At 37.8% G+C, this 25,183-nt stretch overlaps 1 protein-coding gene across 1 annotated transcript in view; it reads left to right on the top strand.

Moving 5' to 3' along the window:
- Nucleotides 1-25,183, top strand: part of LOC124613416 (argininosuccinate lyase) — a 132,491-nt gene that overhangs the window by 39,969 nt on the left and 67,339 nt on the right. The window contains exons 2-3 of the mRNA XM_047142122.1: nt 17,387-17,524; nt 18,863-18,976. Coding sequence (XP_046998078.1) covers nt 17,387-17,524; nt 18,863-18,976 — 252 coding nt within the window. The remainder of the gene's footprint in view (nt 1-17,386; nt 17,525-18,862; nt 18,977-25,183) is intronic.

The following is a 25,183-nucleotide window of genomic DNA, read 5'->3' as shown; positions in this document are numbered from 1 at the left end:
TCGAACCTGCGACCGTAGCGGTCTTGCGGTTCCAGACTGCAGCGCCTTTAACCGCATGGCCACTTCGGCCGGCACCAGAACCTCAATGACGAGTAAAATTTACATACCCACCAATGGTGTGTACATGTGTAAAGTTACATTTACATCCGACCATGTATTTTGGTTACTTCACTTTTTTTTCAGCAGCGTAGATAAAGAAGAAGCAGTATCATAGCTCAATGAGGAACTTTAAACTTTTAGCTCAGGACAGGGGCATTTAGAGGAACTATGGCTTAAGTTTAAAAGAATTGTTGACCATGCACTGGGTAGATATCTATCTAGCAGAGCAGTTCATGGTGGAAGGAACTCTCCATAATGTATATAGTCATGATAAAGAATCTTCTAAGGAAACAGAGATGACAGCGTAATAGGTGTAAAACTAGGCACAGGGCTGTAGAGATTCTACACCGACTTTACTCAACTCGTGGTTTTCTCACATGACATCCTGAAAGCTCTGTATCTAGGCAATCAGGTTTTATTTTTATATATCTTGCCTTCAAAAACGTATTTGACTCAGTATCACATATACTTTTATTATTGAAACTACGTTTATATGGAGTATCAAGCGTAATTTTTGACGATTCATGATTTCTTGGTGGGAAGGACACATCATATTATCTTGTATGGAGAGACAACGACAGATATAAAAGAAACTCATGTTTTATCTTAGGGAACTGCATTGAGACCCTTACTGTTGATATACTGTTGATCGTATACTAATGACTTTGCTGACAACAGTAACAATAACATCAGACTTACCGCAGATGCTGCATTTGCCTATAATGAAATACTGTCTGAATAAAACTGCACAAACATTAAGTCACCTCTTTATAAGATTTATAAATGGTGCAAAGATTGGCAACTTGATTTAACGTTCGGAAATGTAAACTGTCCGTTTCACAGAATGAAAAGAACATATTGTCCTATGACTACAATATTAATGAGTCACAGCTGGAATTGGACAACCCACGCAAGTACTTGGGTGTAACAACTCGTAGGGATACAAAATTGAATGATCACCTGGGCTAAGTTGTAGGTAACACAGTGGTTTATTGCTGGAATACTGGATTACTAGGGAAATGCAATCCACAAAAGGGACTGCATAAAAACATTTGAGTCACCCATCTTAGAATACTGATCAAATGTGTGGGACCTGTACCAAATAGGACTAACAGGGGATATTGAATGGATACAAAGAATGGTAGTATGAATGGTCACAGGCTTGTTTGTCCCTTGAAAGAAAGTCACGAAGACACTGGAGAAATTGGCCCACACTTGAATACAGACATAGATTATCTGGTGAAAGCAGACTTAGAAGGTTTCTAGGACCAAAAACTCTAATAACTGCTGCATGGAAATGTACCATCTACCATGCACTTCAAAGCGGTTAGAGGAGTACAGATATAGATGTAGATATGATGCTACAGGAGTGTGATTTGTCATTTTGAAGTGATATGTATGAACTTTTCTGATGACAGTTGTTTACCAGTAATTTATTTATCTCGTTTATTTAATCACAATTCTCATAATCCATTACTGCCTAATTTGCAGACGAGTCAGAAACTGTTTAATTTCATTTCATCATTTATATGTAGAGAAGCAGGGTCATGAATGAATAAATGTATATGCAGAGTGACATCCATAAGATCTCTTTAGTGCGAATGCACACACATGCACACTCTCTCTACTGAACTGTTGTGGGACTCCAGTGAATGCTGCCCAGCAATAAGTACAATGCACGGGGGTTGCTACATCTGTAGTGTGCAACAGTCTGCCTGTGGCAGTTTCACGGTGGAACCCATGCTTAGATGTCCTCTCTGCTGCACTTGAATAGTGTTTATTTACTTCCACATCACTGCACTTCTAAGCTGAACGAACAATCATGGCCAATTCTCACAGGACGAACTCTCTCAAGTTTCACCTTTTTGAATGACTGCGCGACACAAAGCATTGGCTCTCAAGCACTTTTTATGTGATTATGTCGAGACTCCCACAACAATCTCATTGGCATTCACCCATCGGTTTTCAGCAGCATTGTTTGTGTTAAGATGACATCAAATGCTGCCTGCAATGAGAGTATCCAACAAATGCTACGCAGATTCAAATTTCGACACACTGATGGCAATACCAGCTGCACTGTATTTGGCTTTCGAACAAGCTGTGTATTCAAACCGCCTTTCAAAGAACAGGAAGACAAAGTTATCACAGCGCTAAGGTCATATGGAAAAGCCCATAGTCATGTAGCCAAAACATGGGTGCATTTTACAACATACCAGGTGCTCACTGGTGTCAGACAGACCTCAAGCGCCATGTTCCATAATATATTTTTGTAGTCACGTATCTACTAATGGTGATTTACAATGGACAACCTCGAACATGTTCCAGTTGTGGCAAAAAAGGCCATGTCCATAATGAATCCCTGCAGCGATGCCACATAACACAACTACAGCACGACAACAAGAACACTGACCGAACCACAACTGCATTCCCAATCATCTACTTGATGAAACTGCATATCAAGTCTTCACAAGACACAGTTCATAATTATCTCCCAAGAAAAACACAACTGGCCTTGCCACCAGCACTGCCACTTGTGCACTTTACTTCGAACCAGGCGCACCTACACTCTAAGCTCACAAGGATACTCACAAGAGTCTTATGGAGATTGATGACCGTATTATACCAGCCACGGCTTTTGTACCAGAACGACATGAGTCTCTTCCTTCCTCAGACACTGATGAACATTGCCAGAAGCAGAAGTCACCCAAACACAAGACATCAGAATTGGCCACTGAGCCATCTTTGCACAATGAAGAGGTGGCGCACAAATCTGATGACATACATGATGAATCATTTCCTGCTGCCATGGAGCTACATTCTCCACAAGACTGTAAGTCATCCATCAGATACTGTTAGCAATATCCATGCTCAGAAGCCATAGCATGCCTTACATCACCAAAGTAGTTGAGCTGACTCAGCCAGTACTACCACCTGTTGCCGATGTTGAAACTGATGGGTCATTTTCGTGATTGAATGAAAGGGATTTCTTTCCTTCATGTGATGCAGAAATGAGTTCTATTCCTCCACTAGACCAACACTAAAATGGGGAGAGAGAGATGAGCATATGGCATTGTTGGCCGGGAGGCCACCAAGTATAAGTCTTATTTCATTTGACGCCACATTGGGCAACTTGCGCGCAGGTGATGAGGATGAAATGGTGATCAGGACAACACAACACCCAGTCCATGAGTGGAGAAAATCTCCAATCTGGCTGGGAATCAAACCCAGACCCACTTGCACAGGAGGCAAGCACGGTACCACCCAGCTAAGCAGTCTGACTAAAATGAGGAATCTTTCTATGATGACCTCTAAGATCACAGACATCAACATTGCCGTGCTACAGGAACTGTGGATAGCAACTTGGTCCATGTTTTATGGATACGAAATGTACGCCAACCCGACGGGTATGGAACACAATATGATGGTCGCCCTCCTCTGAGAAGGGATTGTGGTTTCTGGTGTTACGTATCTACCAAAGGCACAAGGGATGAGCCTGACAGTTGAGGGAACCAGAATCATAAATTTTTTGTGCCCCTCTGGATATGGATAAATGGAGCGATCAGCTCCAGTTCTTCACATAAAATACCATGCCTTTATTTCTCAGCAGAGATGATCACGTCATCATGAGCAGGAATTTCAGTTGTGTTATCAAGAGTAGACATCTACATTTCACCACTTGCCTGAAACTTTGTTTCCTGGTCCACCACCTTCATCTTGTCAGTACTTGGAGAGCAGTATATGGTGACTGTCCAGGGCATATATACATCAAGAGTCACTACACCAGCTTACTCGATAGAATATATATCTAACATCCAACCTCCTCAATGTAGAACATTGGCCAATCACCATAGATCTAAAGGCATGAATGTTTTAGCGGCTGGGGCATGTACAGAGAATGGAAGAACAGTTAGTGCCAAAGAAGGCGCTAATTGCAAAGCCAGAGGGTAGCTGTTGGCAGGGAGACCAGGAGTGTTGTGGTTGGATGATTTAAAGACAGATCTGAGAAGGTTAGGAGCACTAAACAGGAAAAGGCTGGTGGAGTCAAGAGACGACTGGAGGAGACAGATGGTCAACAAAGTACATATCCTTCATTGGCTGCAGCGCTGGAAAAGAAGAAGAAATACAGAATCGGCCATATATTGTATGAACAACTATTTGAAACCCTACCAGGAGGATCAAAGGGTGTCTTAGATTGGCAAAGGACAAATGGGTCCACTTGCAATGTCAGGAATATCTACTTACCATGTACATGCAGAAAAGCACTTATTTAAAGAGCTAGAGATCTTCACTGTAGCCTCGCAATATATACATTCACTTATGAAATTTGTTATTAACAATCCGAATGAATTCAAAAGTAATAGCAGTGTACGTGGCTACAACACTAGGAGAAAGGATGATCTTCACTACTCAAGGTTAAATCTAACTTTGGCTCAGAAGGGGGTAAATTATGCTGCCACGAAAGTCTTTAGTCACTTACCTAATAACATCAAAAGTCTGACTGATAGCCATATAGCATTTAAAAGGAAATTAAAAGAATTTCTTAATGGCAACTCCTTCTACTCATTAGATGAATGTTTGGATATAATAAGTGGGTAATTTCCCCAACCCCCACAAAATAAAAAAAATTAAAAAATTAAGTGTCATGTAATATTTTGTGTAATGTAATATCTTGTATAGACACCTTTTATTAACCTGACATGTTCCACATCATTACGAAACGTCGTATTCATGATCTATGGCACAAGTACTAATCTAATCTAATCTAATCTTGTCATAAGTTGACTATCCATCAATATCCAGATCACGAAATATAAACAGTATTACAGGTTAGGACAGGTGGAGAAATCATCTGTGGCAGAGCACTTGCTGCATAAACTGACCACATAAAAAAATAGCCTACATGGAGCTTCTTGGTTTTTATATACAGTGCTGAGTCCTCAATAACAGAATACATGGAAATTGTGTTCCTGAAGACACTCACATGGCCAGTACTGGAAGAGGTGGCAGCCTTATGGGGGAACACCACACCTACCAAACTGCAGCAACTATAAAGGATTCAAAGCAGACTCCTTAAATGGGCACTCCATTTACCATTGGACTCCCCCAGTGAGGAATTCCATGTTGTGGCTGTGACCACGATTTCAAGACTGCTGCAGTCTTTTACAAAAAAGCTGAGAGGTTGTGTAATAAAAAAAACAATTGATGTTGGTCAACATGAACACTGGTAACTGGAACCGTGATGCCCAGTTTCAGCTCCTTCATTAAAAGCAAAGCCATATATGCCCTTGTAAAATTATCAGACTAACAACTTATGAAAAGGCACTATTTGTAGATAGTAAAGCAAAATCATAAACAATTTCTGAAAGGAATAGCAAGTGATGTTGAAACTTTTTGAAAAGTCTGAAATATGAAAAACATCATTTTCAGAGTGGTTGATGAATCAGGTTCTCTCTCTGGAGAAGAGCTACCATGCTCATTTGTTTTGGGAAGCAATAGAAATTCATGAAGATGACAATAGTTTCAGTAAGAAAGAAGAAAGCATCAAAGTAAATGGATCCTGGATTCCGTTGCTGTTGAAAATTACCATTTCAGTTAGCACTGGGAGAACCATACTGGTAATGACTAGGGAAAAGCCCTCAGACTATGTGACAGGTCCATATAATCTCTGGCAGTAGTCCTGACTTCAATCTACTACCAGCAATGGAGAATGAACCTTTGACAGCACCAGCCACTAGTGTTGGCAAAAAGTCATAAAAATCATGAAATAAATATCAGCCATATATCCTAAGACAAGAGGCAAATAAGAGTAGTAGCAGAGTACAGATCACTTTTAAAAATATATTTATTTTTATAAAATGAAAAGATGGGACTCTTGAAAAAGTGTCTTCCTTTTATAAACAGAAGGTATTGGAAGACATAGCAGAAACATTACAATCAGTGAATGGTTACATAATGGAAAATGTCTCACAGAAAAAGGGAGTTCTATTCAGAAAAATAACCTGTTCAAAAGTGAGGAACTGGGCTAATGTCCAGTTGCTGCACCCTACATAAAGACAGAACTCACTCAGATTCAGTGAGAGTATGGTCATGTGCACTCCAGCCCATATTGGAGTTTTTGTAACAGAGTGTCTGCCATATTGGGCAACTGTGTGTTTTCTGTATTTTCTTCCTTATTAATTTTTCCATCAAGATTCTCTTACTGACCCTATTACACAACTACCACATCCTCTCTTCTTTCTCAAGACTTCAATGCTCCTAATGGATACTATGGAGTTTTCCCATTGCCTGATCCCAAAGTCAAGCTGTTGAACATTTATCCCTTCTAATAATACATCATTGCAATGGAGACAACCTCTGCAACTGATGTGTCAATATAGCCTCTGCTGGTACCAGTCAGAGCCAACTGGTTGACAATTTAAACTCAAAGTGACCACTCCCCTAAATACTTACGCTGCAGAATGCTCTAAATGGAGCTATCAAAATGTGCAGCAAGGATAACTGGATGATGTATAATCACCCCACTGGATGATCCCCCTAAGTGAGTTGGGGGTGCACTGCTCATCAGAGGCTGATACTAAGGTAGCTGACTGTTTTCGGGTTGTAGGGGTGTACACAAGGAATACCTAGTGTATACATCTCTCAATCCAATCCAGATAGTGACATCTGTGTGGATTCTTAAAGTTTTTGTATAAGGCCTGTTGCGGCATGAAATTATGGCATACTTCATAGCTAATGACAATGCCAGAGCAGCTCATCAGCTGCAACGTGGCAGCCCTGCACAATAAAATATGCAGGGTGGTACTGAATGACTTTATTGCATGACTCTACCATCACTAGCAGTTAAACAAACCATCACTTAGGAACTATATACATATACATTCATACAGCTGCCAAGTATGTTGCAGACAGTGACCATAACCAGACAGTTGCTTGACCCTCTAGCATCCACTGAATAGCCACTACTTGAAGGCCAAAATCCAGATTTCATGGCTGGCTGTACTGCCGTGCCACTAGAAGCACCATCAGAGCTGTGGGGATAGTGAGGACCAGCCCCAATCTCAGTGCCTGGATGCACCAGCTGTACCAAGCTACTGTGCTGCCTCTAGACCATGTGTGATACATGATCCTCTTTTGTATAAACTGGAGTTCAATGTCTTAATGCACCAGCAGAAAGGGAGTGCACATCCATATTTGGTAATATATTTGGGAATTTGGTGTTAAATAAAGAGCATTCTTCAGCTAATAGTGTCTTGCTGTCTGGTTCCCAATCTTGCTGACCACCAGTGAAACCACAGCACTCGGACAAGAGAGTAACTGCATCATCCTGGCAACTGGAAGCATAGCTCCCCAACCTTCTAGTAGGGGCCATACTGCAACATCACTGTTGCAGACCTGCAGAAAAGTGAACCAAGTATGAAACAACTAAAAGTCTAGTGATAAAATGCTGAAGCATTCCAAATAAACTGTTAGAGTCTAAAGCACTCCTAAAAAGCAGTGGAACCTGTTACAGATAGCTGGTTAAAACTTAAAATTGAAATCAGTGAAGTTTTTGTAGTCAGTGTTACTGTTTATCAAAAGGATATGCTAATGGGCAACAGAGCAACAGAGATGGTATATTCATTGCAACAGCTGCATTTGAGATTGTTTGGGCAAGTCGTAGTATCGACAGTAGGTATAAACTCATGATTTCTATTGATCACTGGACTCATCCCAAATGTTACCAAAAACTTTAGAGGTAACTTCAGCCCACTAATACAAAATTATATTCCACAATAATGATAATGCTCTCATCTTTGGATGAGAATTCAATCAATCAATAATAAATGGCATAATTCCAATTTTATGGGAAGGAAAGTTGCTACTCACCATATATTGAAGATGCTAAGTCACAGATAGGCACAACAAAAAGATTTTCGCACTTAAAGCTTTCGGCCAATGGCTTTTGTCAACAATAGACACACGTATGCACATTGCAGTCATGTGTGTGAGTTGCATTTGTGTGAGTGTGTGTGTGTGTTCATATGTGTGTCTATTGTTGACAAAGGCCAATGGCTGAAAGCTTTAAGTGTGAAAATCTTTTTGTTGTGCCTATCTGTGACACAGCATCTCCACTATATGGTGAGTGGCAACTTTCCTTCTTATAATATTGTTACATTCCATCCTGGATTTTCAAATGTTTGATAATTCCAGTTTTATAAGATATGAGTGTGATAAGACATCCAATTAGGCAATATTAAATACATTCTCTGAAAACTACTCAGGGTGGACATACATTAGGTTTAATGGCAACAAACAGACTTGATCTCTCTCTATACTGAGACAGTATCCGTGACCACAATGCAGTTGTAAGAACAACTGGTACCAAAACAGAATGAGAAAATAAAAAGAGCAGGAAGATCTACATTATATTAAAAATAAAACAGTCACATTTGCAAATTTATTTTCATTTAAAAATAATGCATTTGACTGTGGTTATGCATCATCAGATTACCAAAATTAGAAAGAAGTATAATTGAATAACTATCCTACAAACATTATAAGAGATGGCTATAAGCTACACCAAAAATTTAATTAAAACTGCAAACAACACTCACATAGTGCCATCAAATGAAGTTAATTCCACTGGCTACCGAAGCTCTATATCACCACATACACATAATACTGTCTGGATGAAAATGTGGTTGACAGAGTAACTGAAGGAAACTGTAGGAACATAGCCACAAGGGAAATGATGTCTGACAAACTAATAAAGAAAACAAATGTAGAATTACAAATATCTTTAAACTCTTATAACAACATGTAAAGCACAGCATAGAGCCAAAGAGCCACACGTACATGTTGGCATGGATGCCAAACAGCTGAGCTGTCAAACCAACAGCAGCACTAGTCTTACTAAACAAGGGATGAGAAGGCTAATATGGAACTGATTAACCTATACTTAATAAGAAGAAATAAATTAGATTAAAATTAAAATTATTGAACAGGTAATGTTGACCATCCAGATCACATGCAATACAAAGATGTTTACTGTACATACTACGTAAATAGAATTGAGAGGGGGGGGGGGGTGGTATTAAAAGTTATCCAGCTAGCATGGCTACAAGAGCAACATTTGTAAATAATTAAATAAATAAATCAATTGTAAAATTCCAATAAAACTAATGCTATGACACTACACTGTTAAACATACACTCAGTTATAGTGAATGTCCATACAGCACAATAAAGACCTAACATTTAAGTGCCTACATGGTGGTCTTGGGATTAAAACACATCATACAGTGTACAAAAAAAAGGAAAGTGGAAATTCCAGGACCAATGATACATGCTGGATAGGTCTTAGATGGGAAAACAAGAATACAACAATAGAATAAATTATTGGAATAATAGTGCTGAGTGAATGGAGGTACATTATGACAGATATCATTAAATCATAAAATGTCTGATTCTTGCCAACCAACTGATCATTAAGAAGAGTCCCACTATGTTCACACAGGTGTATACAGTTCCCACGTCTTCTAATATGTTCAACTTTTTTGCCTTTTTGGCTGAATGGAATACTTTTAAATTGCTTAGCATCAGCAGCTGATGGCCACTAGCTTTTAGATGCTCTGAAAATTTTTAAATAATAATAACTTTGAAACCATGACTGTATTATTTTTAATATAACAATGGAAACTTGTTGCCATATCAATCAGCCAATGATGGAGTGGAAAGAAAACTAGAAAGATTTACATGTGCTGTAAACTTGATAAAGAGGTGGTAGTGTAATATCTGAAGGAGGAGCTTGGAACATTTAGCTCAGTGGAGGAGGATGTAGAGGAATTGTAGCTAAAACTTAGAAGAGTACTACAACTAAACACTACTACTAGCTGACTAATTGCTGGGTAGAAATGTACCTAGAAGAGCTGTTCATGGTGGGAAGGACCCTGTGTGGTTGATAGTCTCTATAAAAGAGATTATAAGAAAGTGGCATCTACTGCATCATAGGTATAAATTAAAGCATAAAGTTATAGGTAAACAACTGTTAAATAAAATATACATGGCTGTCAAAATGGTAATGTGTGAAGCCTTCAATATCTGCTGAAGGAGAATCTTTTTGAAACAGCTTCCATAACACCCAAAAGATATAATAGTTTCCAGACACTCACTGATGACACAGATACTGACATTAAGTGAAGTACACCAAAAGCAGAAATGCTGTATTCTGTTAACAAAGGTAGGTTCAAGGTACCACACTGCTGCAGAATTGAGTGATATAGATATTCGTGACATTGGCACTCAGGAACAGCTGAAATCACTAACATTAAACAAGGCCCTACTGCCTGATGGAATTCCTGCCAAATTTTTTACAGAATTTACAACTTAGTTAGCCCCTCCCTCAACCACAACAATAGTGGCTAGTTGCTAAAAGAAAGCACAAGTCACACTTGTCTGCAATATGTGTAGCAGAATTAATCCGTGAAATTACCATCCAGTATTAGTAACATCCATCTGTTTTTCTATCTTAGATCAAACACAATGGGATGCCTCTAAGAGAGTGATATCCTCCATGCCCATCAGTGTGGAGCCAACAACAATGATGTGAAACTCAATGTATCCTTTTCTTACATGACATGTTGAATGCCATCAATTAAGGCATTTAAATGAATGTAGTATTTATTGACTTTCAAAAAGCATTTGACTGAGAACTACACCAACACTGTCACAAAAGAATGGCTATAATGATATCAAACTAAGTTTGTGACTGGACTGAAGATTTCTTGATAAGAAGAAAAAAGTATGTTTGTTACCTAGGATGGAGAGCCATTGGTAGACGTATCGGTAAATTCAGGTACATCCAGGTAAGTGTGTTGGGATCCTTGCTGTTTATGTTGTGTATTAATGATCTGGCAAACACTACTAACAGAAACCTATAATGTTTTGTAGATGATTCATTTACCTGTGATGAAATAATATCTGATAAGATTTCAAAGTTGTGGTTGGATTGGCAACTTGCTTTAAATGTTCAGAAATGTGCGAGAGTGAACTTCACAAAATCCAAACACATAGTATCCTGTGAAAACAGTATCAATGGAATCACTCAACTTATGGAAAGACATGAGTGTCACAAATTGTGGGGATATGAAATGGAATGATCAAATAGGCTCATTTCTAAGTAAGTCAGGTAGCAAATTTCAGTTAATTGGTGGTATACTAGGAAAATGCAGTTGGTCTACAAGATTATTCCCTAACTGTTTAAGTCCTTTAACAAATAGGACTAACAGAGAATACTAAATGTATACAAATCAGGGCAATATGATTGGTCATGAGCTCACATAAATGTAGAAAAATCTGAAGTGGCAGACCCTAGATGACAGACATCAAGAATTTCACGGAAGCTTATTTACAAAGTTTCAAGCATCAATATTAAGTGAGAAATATAAGACTATACTACAGTTCCCGAAGTGTCACTCCCACATGGACAGCAAAGAGAAGATTACATTAATTATAGAAAGCAGAGAGACATTTAAACAGCCATTCTTCTGATGCTCCATACACAAACGGAGTGGTAAGAAATGCTAATATGATGTACAATGTGAAGTATCCTCTGTCATGTGCTTCACAGTGGTTTTCACAATATGGATTTATATGTACAAGTAGATGAACAAAAGTTGTATTTGTTGTTGTTGTTGTTGTTGTGGTCTTCAGTCCTGAGACTGGTTTGATGCAGCTTTCCATGCTACTCTATCCTGTGCAAGCTTCTTCATCTCCCAGTACCTACTGCAACCTACATTCTTCTGAATCTGCTTAGTGTATTGATCTCTTGGTCTCCCTCTACGATTTTTACCCTCCACGCTGCCCTCCAATGCTAAATTTGTGATCCCTTGATGCCTCAAAACATGTCCTACCAACCGATCCCTTCTTCTAGTCAAGTTGTGCCACAAGCTCCTCTTCTCCCCAATCCTATTCAATACCTCCTCATTAGTTACGTGATCTACCCACCTTATCTTCAGCATTCTTCTGTAGCATCACATTTCGAAAGCTTCTATTCTCTTCTTGTCCAAACTGGTTATCGTCCATGTTTCACTTCCATACATGGCTACACTCCATACAAATACTTTCAGAAACGACTTCCTGACACTTAAATCTATACTCGATGTTAACAAATTTCTCTTCTTCAGAAACGATTTCCTTACCATTGCCAGTCTACATTTTATATCCTCTCTACTTCGACCATCATCAGTTATTTTACTCCCTAAATAGCAAAACTCCTTTACTACTTTAAGTGTCTCATTTCCTAATCTAATACCCTCAGCATCACCCGATTTAATTTGACTACATTCCATTATCCTCATTTTACTTTTGTTGATGTTCATCTTATATCCTCCTTTCAAGACACTGTCCATTCCGTTCAACTGCTCTTCCAAGTCCTTTGCTGTCTCTGACGGAATTACAATGTCATTGGCGAACCTGAAAGTTTTTATTTCTTCTCCATGGATTTTAATACCTACTCCAAATTTTTATTTTGTTTCCTTTACTGCTTGCTCAATATACCGATTGAATAACATCGGGGAGAGGCTACAACCCTGTCTCACTCCTTTCCCAACCACTGCTTCCCTTTCATGCCCCTCGACTCTTATAACTGCCATCTGGTTTCTGTACAAATTGTAAATAGCCTTTCGCTCCCTGTATTTTACCCCTGCCACCTTTAGAATGTGAAAGAGAGTATTCCAGTCAACATTGTCAAAAGCTTTCTCTAAGTCTACAAATGCTAGAAACGTAGGTTTGCCTTTTCTTAATCTTTCTTCTAAGATAAGTCGTAAGGTTAGTATTGCCTCACGTGTTCCAACATTTCTACGGAATCCAAACTGATCTTCCCCGAGGTCCGCCCGCTTCTACCAGTTTTTCCATTCGTCTGTAAAGAATTCACGTTAGTATTTTGCAGATGTGACTTATTAAACTGATAGTTCGGTAATTTTCACATCTGTCAACACCTGCTTTCTTTGGGATTGGAATTATTATATTCTTCTTGAAGTCTGTGGGTATTTCACCTGTCTCATACATCTTGCTCACCAGATGGTAGAGTTTTGTCATGACTGGCTCTCCCAAGGCCATCAGTAGTTCTAATGGAATGTTGTCTACTCCGGGGGCCTTGTTTCGACTCAGGTCTTTCAGTGCTCTGTCAAACTCTTCACGCAGTATCTTATCTCTCATTTCATCTTCATCTACATCCTCTTCCATTTCCATAATATTGTCCTCAAGTACATCGCCCTTGTATAAACCCTCTATATACTCCTTCCACCTTTCTGCCTTCCCATCTTTGCTTAGAACTGGGTTGCCATCTGAGCTCTTGATATTCATACAAGTGGTTCTCTTCTCTCCAAAGGTCTCTTTAATTTTCCTGTAGGCAGTATCTATCTTACCCCTAGTGAGACAAGCCTCTACATCCTTACATTTGTCCTCTAGCCATCCCTGCTTAGCCATTTTGCACTTCCTGTCGATCTCATTTTTGAGACGTTTGTATTCCTTTTTGCCTGCTTCATTTACCGCATTTTTATATTTTCTCCTTTCATCAATTAAATTCAATATTTCTTCTGTTTCCCAAGGATTTCTATTAGCCCTCATCTTTTTACCTACTTGATCCTCTGCTTCCTTCACTACTTCATCCCTCAGAGCTACCCATTCTTCTTCTACTGTATTTCTTTCCCCCATTCCTGTCAATTGTTCCCTTATGCTCTCCCTGAAACTCTGTACAACCTCTGGTTCTTTCAGTTTATCCAGGTCCCATCTCCTTAAATTCCCGCCTTTTTGCAGTTTCTTCAGTTTCAATCTGCAGTTCATAACCAATAGATTGTGGTCAGAATCCATATCTGCCCCTGGAAATGTCTTACAATTTAAAACCTGGTTCCTAAATCTCTGTCTTACCATTATGTAATCTATCTGATACCTTTTAGTATCTCCAGGATTCTTCCAGGTATACAACCTTCTTTCATGATTCTTGAACCAGGTGTTAGCTATGATTAAGTTATGCTCTGTGCAAAATTCTACAAGGCGGCTTCCTCTTTCATATTCACCTACTATGTTTCCTTCTCTCCTTTTTCCTACTGACGAATTTCACTAACACACTTACAATTAGCAAATGCATCTATTTACATTTGTGTGGTTAAGTACTTACCTGGTGTAACATGGGTTTTAAAATGATTTGTTTATTTATTCATTCATCCTTTGATAAGTGTTCAGAGTGACATTGGATACTTTGCTAAATATTTACAATTTCATCTACAGTGCAAATTACAGTTTGAGCATATCCATTATTATTTTGCATTAGAATTATACATATGTGTATAATATTTAATGAAAGCATAGGCAAAATAATAATTTTATTATTAATTTAATTGCTACACACAGGCAACCAATTTTAGTTACTGCTGCAAGGGATGAGATAAAAGAAAAATTTGCATTTGCTTTTCATTGACACAGTGTATGCAGCACAGTCCTCAATATCAAATAAGAATAGTTACTTATGATGCTGTTACATCCTGTTTATCATAAAAGTGTTGTAATACATAATATTGCAGTGTTTCAAAGCTGGTGACTGTTTCATAATTTCAGTAAATGAACAGAGTGCTACTATATAGTAATCTATTGAATCACTGAGATTACAAAAATGTGCATTCTCCTTCGTGTGTACAGCTGTTTAAAATAAGAATGGATATTGAATGACCATCAATAAAAATAAATAAACAGGAACCAAAAGGAAAAGAAGGCTCTGGAAGACTGAGAAAAATGTGGGAACCATAACAGGCAGTCAGTGACTTAAATATAGCTTAGCAGATATCACTTTTTTGATTACACAAAGTTTTCTGGCATACATTAGTGAAATACATAAAATAAATATACTAAAGATTTTTAAGAATAAAACAGTTACTGTTTAATGCTTTTTACAATCAAGGCTAGAAGTGAATATGGCACTGAACTGTCATAAATGGATTTTGTTATTTAGAAGTTATGTTATGGAGGTTCACTGTATTCATCTTCAGTCTGCCATACTCACTGTGTTTTTTAAATTGCAGGAACTTCCTTTGAATGTCATATGTTATATTGAACTTTGGTTGCAGTCTGTCCTCTCCTTCTGCCCGTTTTTCTTAGACACGATAGTTACTCTTTTCATAACTTGCAGGAATAATAATATTCATTTCCTGTGGAAGTTACAGACCCCATCTCAACTACCAACATACTTTGGTGCTAAGAAGAATCATTCTCCTTGCGTTGCTTGTGGTACTGTTATTTATGAATTCATTCCATTGGATTATTCCTATGAGTATGTCTACATTAGCTTTATGAAAGGCACAGAAAAGCAATGCATTCATAGTCAATATTTGAAATATGTTCTAGGTTGAAATATACATTTCTTGTTTAGAGAACTATTTTTATTTATGTTATCACTTACATTTTGGCCACTCTATACAACTAGCTATCACTATTTTAGTCACTCTTTTCCTCTCGAGCTATGGAGATTAATCAACTGGTTCTTGTGCACATTTTATGGTGTTCACTATGATCGGAACTGAGAATCTCTGGTAGAAAACTTGTTTAGATTTTGAGGAATGTCGCATTTACAAAAGGAAATCTTCATGCATTATGTTAAAACTGCAATATTCTTGGACTCTAATAGGTATTCTTCTGGCAAGTATAGTTTTTGTTGCTGCTCTATGAAGATATTGGAAGTAATGCATTTGCCTAAGGCTTTATCCTTATAATGTCATCTTACTATTCACATCCCACCAATTTATTGGTCAGAAAACCATTTTTAGTAGTTTACCTATAAATCAAAATGTATGTCCACATCAGTGCACACATTAAGTTTCTGTTTAACTCTATTTTTATTTTCACTCATTATCACTGTATACTTGCTAAGGAGACAGCTTTAAACTCAAAACTGTTGAGTCTATTAAATCTCTACATTACTTAATCTATGGCTGAATTGAATAAAAGTTTGGACCATGTGCTGCCTAATTGTTCACATTGTTTTCTCTTGAACTGCTTTGAATACACTTGTTTGGATACAGCATTTGGAGTATATGTAAGGGATTTGGATTTTACTAATTAGAGTCCTTGGTACACTACTTTCTCATATTATTCTCACAGTTTTCAACTTTATAGAGTATCAAATACATTTCTACATCAAGAACAGTAATAATATCTTTTCTTTCCTCGCATATTTTCTCCATACTCATTGAAATTAGTGGTGATCCTGTCTCTTGAAAATCCATACTGAGGAAACATCTTCTTCCAAAACACAATATTCCTGATATTTTTTCTATGTTAAATTTAATCAGAGAATGCTCAAATAGTTTATAACTGTGCAATAATTATTAATTATTAATGAAGTTTCTTACAAATGATTCATTTTGTTAAGTTATGCTTCACTTGTTCTTCATAATTGAAGTTTCTTTTTCATAATGGGATTCACATAATGGAATGATGAAAGGAAAAATATTGTTTGTCAAGTGTGATTGAGTGAAAAGCCATAGTGTCTGTTATATGGCTCTAGCTAACATTTTCAGTCAAAGTGGGTGAAGTACAGGTGGGGGGAGAGGGGGGGGGGGGAGATGATGGTGGTCCCAGCAGTATCTCTCCAGAGTGTAGAGCCAGATGCCAGATGTAGGTATAGAAGTCACATTTATCATTCATCAAGTACTTTCTGATAATCTGATGTACAGAGTACAACATGTGATTGAATGAAAGCAACAAAATACTTGTGTAATTTCAAGAACAAAAATTTATTGTGAGGTCCAAGAGAGACTCCACAGCTGTCCCAAAATTAATATTAACTAACAATCTGTTGTTATATCCTGTCATATTTGTTAAATTTTGCAATGTAGTTTACATAGGCAGTTAATTTTGAACAATAGGTAGGTAGTTGGAATAACATCATTAGAAAGAAATTTTAAAAATTATTCATCATCTGTGAATGGATTAAAAAATAGAGCCAGACTTGCATCTCAGTAACCAATATTTGTCTTGCATATTGTTCAAAGTGGCCTTTTAATGGTGTTCCATTCAGTTCTTTGGCATATTAATCTTTCATGTGCTATCACATTTAAATTATATGTACTACAATGAACACGAAAAACATGCTGAGGTAGAGATTGAGTAAATGATATAAAATTTTCTGTACCACAGCTAAAAGAGAAAAGAATTTTGTGCACTCTTGTATTTGTGTTGACATTTTTATTTTACATTACGCTAATGGCAAGAAAAGAGCTCTTCCTGGTTCACACTTAGAAACTCAGATGTTGCAGGACTATGTATATTTACTGAGGCAGGGTGGATATCACAAAGGTCATCATCCATGTCAGCACATATATTACGTAACATTCATTCAACTACCAGAGACACAAGAAGCTGCAGTCCACAGTCTTGTCAAAATGGAGAAGCAGGTGGGTGGAGACAGCACTAATGTTATTGAGTATCAAAGTCTAAGATTTCTGTTCTAAAACAAAAACATGCATGGAAAATACAATTAAAATATAATTAATTTTGGTGAAACATAAGAAACAGAAAAAACCACAACATTTTATAAAGATTACATGCCATTTGAAAACTGTGATGAGTTTACAATCAAATCTTCTTACTGTACTATTTTCTCAGTACTTTATGTTGGAAATATTAAGATGGTGCTGGAACATGGATTGTTTGACCAACTAAAAAACAGCACCATGATGGGAATTATAACTGGCGATGCACTGCTTATTCTAGGTCATAAAATCAAATTGAAAAGAATGAATGATTTGATTTAAATCATTATCCTGAGTTCCTTGCTGCAGATACTGGTACTGGTTTTGACTTTGCATGTTGTTTTTCATATATTATTGTGCACTTGTCAGATCTGATTTTGTAACGCAAGTCAGGAAACTTTTGTTCTCCACATCTTGTAACTGAGAAATATAACAATGAAGTTAACTTGTTGTACCTTGATGTATGTGTCATATTATTAAACTTATTCTTACAGTCAATTTGCTCTGTTTGACCATACCTTATGCAGCATTGTACAGAGCTGACTCTTATATTTAGAATAGATATGATTCTTTATCTCTGTTCTTATAATGTTGTTTTGTTAATTTTATTCCTTAGACCATAAGAACACTAGCATTGAAAGTGGTGAATATTTGGAATGGTTAGTTTATCATCCTATTGTTAGTGTTTTTGCTGTTATTGATTTTCAATTAACTTTTAAAAGGGGTCATAATGTGGTAAATGATACAGTTTTTAATTCATTTTGTGTGCTAAACTTAAATTAACTGTTTAAATTCATAAACTATATAATTTTGTAACTAATTTACAAATTGTTGTACATTTAGTAGCCAGTTCAGAAATTTTTGTGAGGCCCACTGTTCAATCAGTTTAATTAATGGATTGCATATTGCGTACATTATTTAATGTAATTTTAGCTTCAAGTCTCTTAGTTCATATGGAATATCATAGTTCATAAGTGATTCTTTCCTTTGGCCACACTGTTATGTACCCTAAACCAAACTAACATCACATGTTTAATGTAGATGATTATTTTTCTATTAATCTTTGGTCTAACACTATTTTAAAATGCATGTGAACCAGTAAATATATGTTATGCAAATGTTTTTTGATTAACTGAACCAACAGTTATTCCCCACAAGCTTTTTTAGGTATACACATAAGTATATATATTATTGTACAGTATGCACCTTAACATCTTGTGCATATAAGAAAAATTATAAATTATGATATATTCATTTCAGGATGTTACAGTGAAGCTTTGGGGAGGAAGGTTCTCAAGGCCAGCAGACCCTCTTCTTGAAAAACTAAATACATCCATTGATTGTGACCAGAAAATGTGGCATGAAGATATTAGAGTAAGTTAGAAAGTGTAATTAACAGAGAACAGAAATCTTGTCTGAATTCCAAGATTCAGAAAGATACACCACTGGTTGTGTGATTATAGCTCTCGGGCAGTTTCAGCCTATATCATCAACATAATCTTGTGTATTATAAGTGGGGTATCATGTGGTATTGGGATGTGTATGTTCATGAGAGGAAGATTTGTGTTTAATGCCTATCACTAGAGGCAGAGCACCATCTCAGATTGAGGAAGAAAATCAATGTCCTTCCAGAGAAATACTTCTGTCAACTGGTTTGTGAGACATTGCAAGTATGCTTTTGTGGGATAGTTTGCATCTATCTATAGGCATCTGCCAGTTCAGTTTTTCAGCATTTCCATGATGCTTTGCCTTGGATCAAACAAACCTGTGACAGGCATAGTCATCCCTTGTATACATTCAATATATCTTGTTAATGGCACTTGTTACAGGTTCCACATATTTTAGGATGGGCTGCAAAAGACTCATGTAATGTATCTCCTTTGTGGACCAACAATATTTTCCTAGTACCCTACCAATGAACCAAGCCTGTCCCCCGCGTTAACTACAATTGAACTTACATGATTTTTCTATCTGGTGATTTATAGAAATCATGGAGAATCTAAATCTGGATGACTGGCTAGGATTTTTTGCCATTGCACCATATCATTGGGGACATCTGTAAGAAACCGAAAAGATTTTCTTTCTCTTGTTGTTTTAAAAAAAGGACAAGTTCTATTGGTTTTGTGATCACTACTTTTTGTTTCTGAAATTAAGGAACACATTGACAAAAGGGCAAAAAGTTAAATTTGGTAATTGGACGGTAGCCTAAGTCACTTTGAGCTCTCAATTAACAGACCTGATTCAATGACGCCTTGAATGTAAAACATATGCAAATTTTTGAATTTATTTCTTAATTCCATTTTATTCTGGGAGGGGGGGAGGTTAATTGTGACTCTCCTGATCAGTTTCATGTGGCATCTCATGATTTTTCTGGTTTCAGGTCACTTTTCTGTGGAAACAAATGAAATCTCTTTCCTGCAATGAATTATCATTCTGTTGACCGTTGCTGATTCTTCCACCTTTAGGGGCAACTTTCCAACCCAAGTCCAAAAGAGTATCACAAAACTTTTATTTCCTCCTCTGCCTTCTTGACAAGACGATTCACAGAATCAGGGCAATTCATTACATTTGAAATCTTTGGCTACCATTCCTGACAATTTTATTCAAACCTTAAAGAGTGATTGGGAAATGATTCAAGTCATTTTGATTAATATCAAAGATGCTGCCTCTGGAGCATAACAGTTACTGGTTCCATGGGTGTCAGGCTATAAATCTGTGATGCATGATAAGTCCTAGAAATGTTCTGACAGTTAATATTGGATTTGTGTATACTGATGTTTTTTATGAGTAAAAATAAATTACACCATGAAATAGATTCTTCTTGAAAGGGCAAGTCCCTCAATAACTGGCTGATTGTGCTGACTGTCATGTGACAGGAAGACAATGTACTGCAGTTATCTATAATGAAGTAAGTTCTAAGAGAAGCTGCGCAGTATTGGTACAGATTATGACAAGATTTTAAAGTGGTGCAAGGATTTCCAGCTTCCTTTAAATATCCAAACATGTAAAATGGAAAAAGTTGTATCCTACAACCTAAATATAAATGAGCCACAATTTTAATTGTGTGGGTTCCTGTAGTCATGTCCTAGTTCATGAACCACGGGCAACGTATGAGTGGCCAAGTAAGTGGTCCTGACAGTCGGGATACCAGTTACTTTGGAATAAGGCTGGGCATCTCGGACATATTCTGAGTCGTGGTCACCTTTGTGCTCATACGGCAAAGACTACCAAATCCACCAGTTAGTCCCTCAGCCGTTAAGGGTAAAACCCAATGGGACTCGGGGCAAGTAAGGCTAGAAACCTGCTTCCCTGGTACTTTAAATATGATGCTGGCAACAATCAGAGCAAAATGCCTTGGACCTTTGGAGGTGATGGAGTCCCACCTCTAACTGGCAAACCAGGGACTCCTAAGACACGACTTGGCAAACAAATGGTAATGAGATGGGGAGCTATTAATATCAATGGGGGCTACTCTTGGAAGAAGGTAGAGCTGGCAGAGGGTGCAAGTAAGATGGGGCTGGACGTTTTAGCTGTTAGTGACATTCGGGTAAGGGGTGAGAAAGAAGAAGAAGTGGGAGAATACAAGGTCTACTTGTCAGGAGTCAAAGCAGGAATAGCACAATGGGGTGTAGGGCTTTACATCAGGAAAGAAATGGAACCCAGCGTAGTTGCAATAAGGTGTGTAAACGAACAACTGATGTGGATAGATTTGACAGTGTCTAGCAAGAAAATTAGGATTGTGTCAGTATATTCGCATTGTGAAGGGACTGATCAAGATAAGATGGATAGTTTTTATGAGGCACTCAGTGATGTAGTTGTTAGAGTAAAGGACAAGGACAGTGTTCTGCTCATGGGTGATTTTAACGCCAGGATTGGAAATCGAACAGAAGGGTATGAAAAGGTTAATTTGGAGAGGTTATGGAGGCCAACAGGAACGGGCAGCAACTCTTGGATTTCTGTGCCAGTATGGGCTTAGTAATCACAAACTCTTTTTTTAAACATAAGAACATTCACCGGTATACTTGGGAAAGCAGGGGAACCAGATCTGTCATTGACTATATAATAACAGATCACGAATTCAGGAAGGCTGTGAGGGACACACGTGTATTCAGGGGATTCTTTGATGACACTGATCATTATTTAATCTGCAGTGAAATTGGGATTGCGAGGCCGAAAGTGCAGGAGGTCAGGTCCATATGTAGGAGGATAAGAGTGGAGAAACTTCAGAATAAGGAAATCAGGCACAAGTACATAACAGCGATCTCAGAAAGGTACCAGTTAGTTGAATGTAGTCAATTACAGTCATTGGAAAAGGAATGGACAAGGTACAGGGACACAGTACTAGAAGTGGCTAAAGAATGTCTTGGAACAGTAGTGTGTAAAAGTAGGAGGAAGCAAACAGCTTGGTGGAATGACACAGTCAAGGCAGCCTGTAAAAGGAAAAAGAAGGCGTATAAAAAATGGCTACATACTAGAACTCAGGTAGACAGAGAAAGTTATGTTGAAGAAAGAAACAAAGCCAAACAGATAATTGCAGCATCCTAGAAGAAATCTTGGGAAGACTTTGGAAACAGGTTGGAGACATTGGGTCAAGCTGCTGGAAAACCATTCTGGAGTGTAATTAGCAGTCTTCGAAAGGGAGGTAAGAAGGAAAAGACAAGTATTTTGGACAGGTCAGGAAAACTGCTGGTGAATCCTGTGGATGCCTTGGGCAGATGGAGGGAATATTTTGAAGAGTTGCTCAATGTAGGTGAAAATACGATCAGTAATGTTTCAGATTTCGAGGTAGAATGGGATAGGAATGATGATGGAAATAGGATCACGTTTGAGGAAGTGGAGAAAATGGTCAATAGATTGCAGTGCAATAAAGCAGCTGGGGTGGATGAAATTAAGTCGGAACTCATCAAGTACAGTGGAATGTCAGGTCTTAAATGGCTACACAGGATAATTGAAATGGCCTGGGAGTCGGGACAGGTTCCATCAGACTGGACAAAAGCAGTAATCACACCAATCTTTAAACATGGAAACAGAAAAGATTGTAACAACTACAGAGGTATCTCTTTAATCAGCATTGTGGGTAAAATCTTCTCAGGTATTGTTGAAAGGAAAGTGCGAGTATTAGTTGAGGAGCAATTGGATGAAAATCAGTGTGGGTTTAGGCCTCTTAGAGGTTGTCAGGACCAGATCTTTAGCTTACGACAAATAATGGAGAAGTGTTATGAGTGGAACAGGGAACTGTATCTATGCTTTATAGATCTAGAAAAGGCATATGACCGGGTTCCTAGGAGGAAGTTATTATCTGTTCTACGAGATTATGGAATAGGAGGCAAACTTTTGCAAGCAATTAAAGGTCTTTACATGGATAGTCAGGCAGCAGTTAGAGTTGACGGTAAACTGAGTTCATGGTTCAGAGTAGTTTCAGGGGTAAGACAAGGTTGCAACCTGTCTCCACTGTTGTTCATATTATTTATGGATCATATGTTGAAAACAATAGACTGGCTGGGTGAGATTAAGATATGTGAACACAAAATAAGCAGTCTTGCATATGCGGATGACTTAGTTGTGATGGCAGATTCGATTGAAAGTTTGCAGAGTAATATTTCAGAGCTAGATCAGAAATGTAAGGACTATGGTATGAAGATTAGCATCTCCAAAACGAAAGAAGAAATATAAACGGATTGAGTGCCAAATAGGAGGAACAAAGTTAGAACAGGTGAACGGTTTCAAGTACTTAGGATGCATATTCTCACAGGATGGCAACATAGTGAAAGAACTGGAAGCGAGGTGTAGCAAGGCTAATGCAGTGAGCGCTCAGCTACGATCTACTCTCTTCTGCAAGAAGGAAGTCAGTACCAAGACTAAGTTATCTGTGCACCGTTCAATCTTTCGACCAACTTTGTTGTATGGGAGCGAAAGCTGGGTGGATTCAGGTTACCTTATCAATAAGGTTGAGGTTACGGATATGATTGCAGGTACTAGTAGATGGGAACAATGGCAGGAGGGTTTCCACAATGAGGAAATCAAAGAAAAACTGGGAACGAACTCTATAGATGTAGCAGTGAGGGTGAACAGGCTTAGATGGTGGGGTCATGTTACATGCATGGGAGAAACAAGGTTACCCAAGAGACTCATGGGTTCAGCAGTAGAGGGTAGGAGGAGTCGGGGCAGACCAAGGAGAAGGTACCTGGATTCGGTTAAGAATGATTTTGAAGTAATAGGTTTAACATCAGAAGAGGCACCAATGTTAGCACTGAATAGGGGATCATGGAGGCATTTTATAAGGGAGGCTATGCTCCAGACTGAACGCTGAAAGGCATAATCAGTCTAAAATGATGATGATGATGAGCTAATACAAATACCTTGGTGTAACAATTTGTAGGAAAATGAAACAGAACAATCATGTAAACTCAACCATAATTAAAGTTGGTGATAGACTTTGTTCATTGCTAGGATACTAGGGAAATACAATTGGCACTTAAGTGAGATATCTTACGAAACATTTGCGCAACCCATCCTAAAATATGTGGCACCTGTAAGGGGAATCACTAACACAGTGTACTGAATAGATACAAGGAATGGCAGTATGACTGTTGCAGGTTTGTTTGACCTATGGCAGAACATCATGGAGATGCTGAAAAACTGAACTGGCAGACACTTTTAGACAGATGTAAACTATTCTGTGAAAGCCTACTTACAAAGCTCCAAGAACCAGTTTTAAGTAGTAACCTAGGAGTATACCACATCCTCCTAAGTATCATTCCTGCAGGGATCACAAAGACAAAATTAGACTAGTTACAGCATGTGCAAGACCATTTAACCAGTCTTTTTTCCCATGACCTATATGTGATTGAAACCAGAAGATACCTTAATTTCACGTTGGTTCACAGAGTGTAAGTGTAGATATAGATAAAGAGAAGGGCATATGATCAATCAAATCTTGTCTAGAAAAGTACTATGTTGTTCAAAGCAATCTTCAGACTTGAGATAGCTTTGTTTTAATGAAGATTTTCTGCTTGTCGTTTACTAATTGACTTTTAATTCAATATTTCTTCAATATTTTTAATGTTTAACATTTATACATGCTCCTACAAATTAAGTTTTTGGTTGGAACTCTATTTTCTAGTACAACAACATTACAAATAATGCTATTTCAGCACTTTGAGGTGTACAAAAGCAGAAGGATAGTAACCAAAGCAGTATATGCTGCTGTCTACATTACATGTATTGATATTGCAGCAGTAGCAGAACATTAATTAATATATACTAACACAGATGACAGTGTATTCTAGACTGGTAAACTAAATTAGTCTGTGGGTGGGCATTTTAGCATTGAGTAATTTAAAAGTAGTGCAGAAAGTTTGCTTACACCAATAAGTTTCTGCACCTTATGGACCGAGTGTAGAATTTTTACCTCTAAAATGTATCTTTTTTTCTGAATTTCCATATCAAGTAAACTGAAATTTGCAGCATTTTGTGTGAAAGCCTCTGAAGTGACTTTATGTTCATTTTAGCTGATAGATACTGCAGAACAAAACATCACATTCAGTGCAATGCCAATTTACATTTAAAAATAACCTACAT

This window comes from Schistocerca americana, chromosome 1 (assembly GCF_021461395.2).
Source record: "Schistocerca americana isolate TAMUIC-IGC-003095 chromosome 1, iqSchAmer2.1, whole genome shotgun sequence".
Lineage (NCBI taxonomy): Eukaryota > Metazoa > Arthropoda > Insecta > Orthoptera > Acrididae > Schistocerca > Schistocerca americana.
The sequence above is the reverse complement of the archived record's forward strand: the minus strand, read 5'-3'. Positions and strand labels throughout refer to the sequence as shown.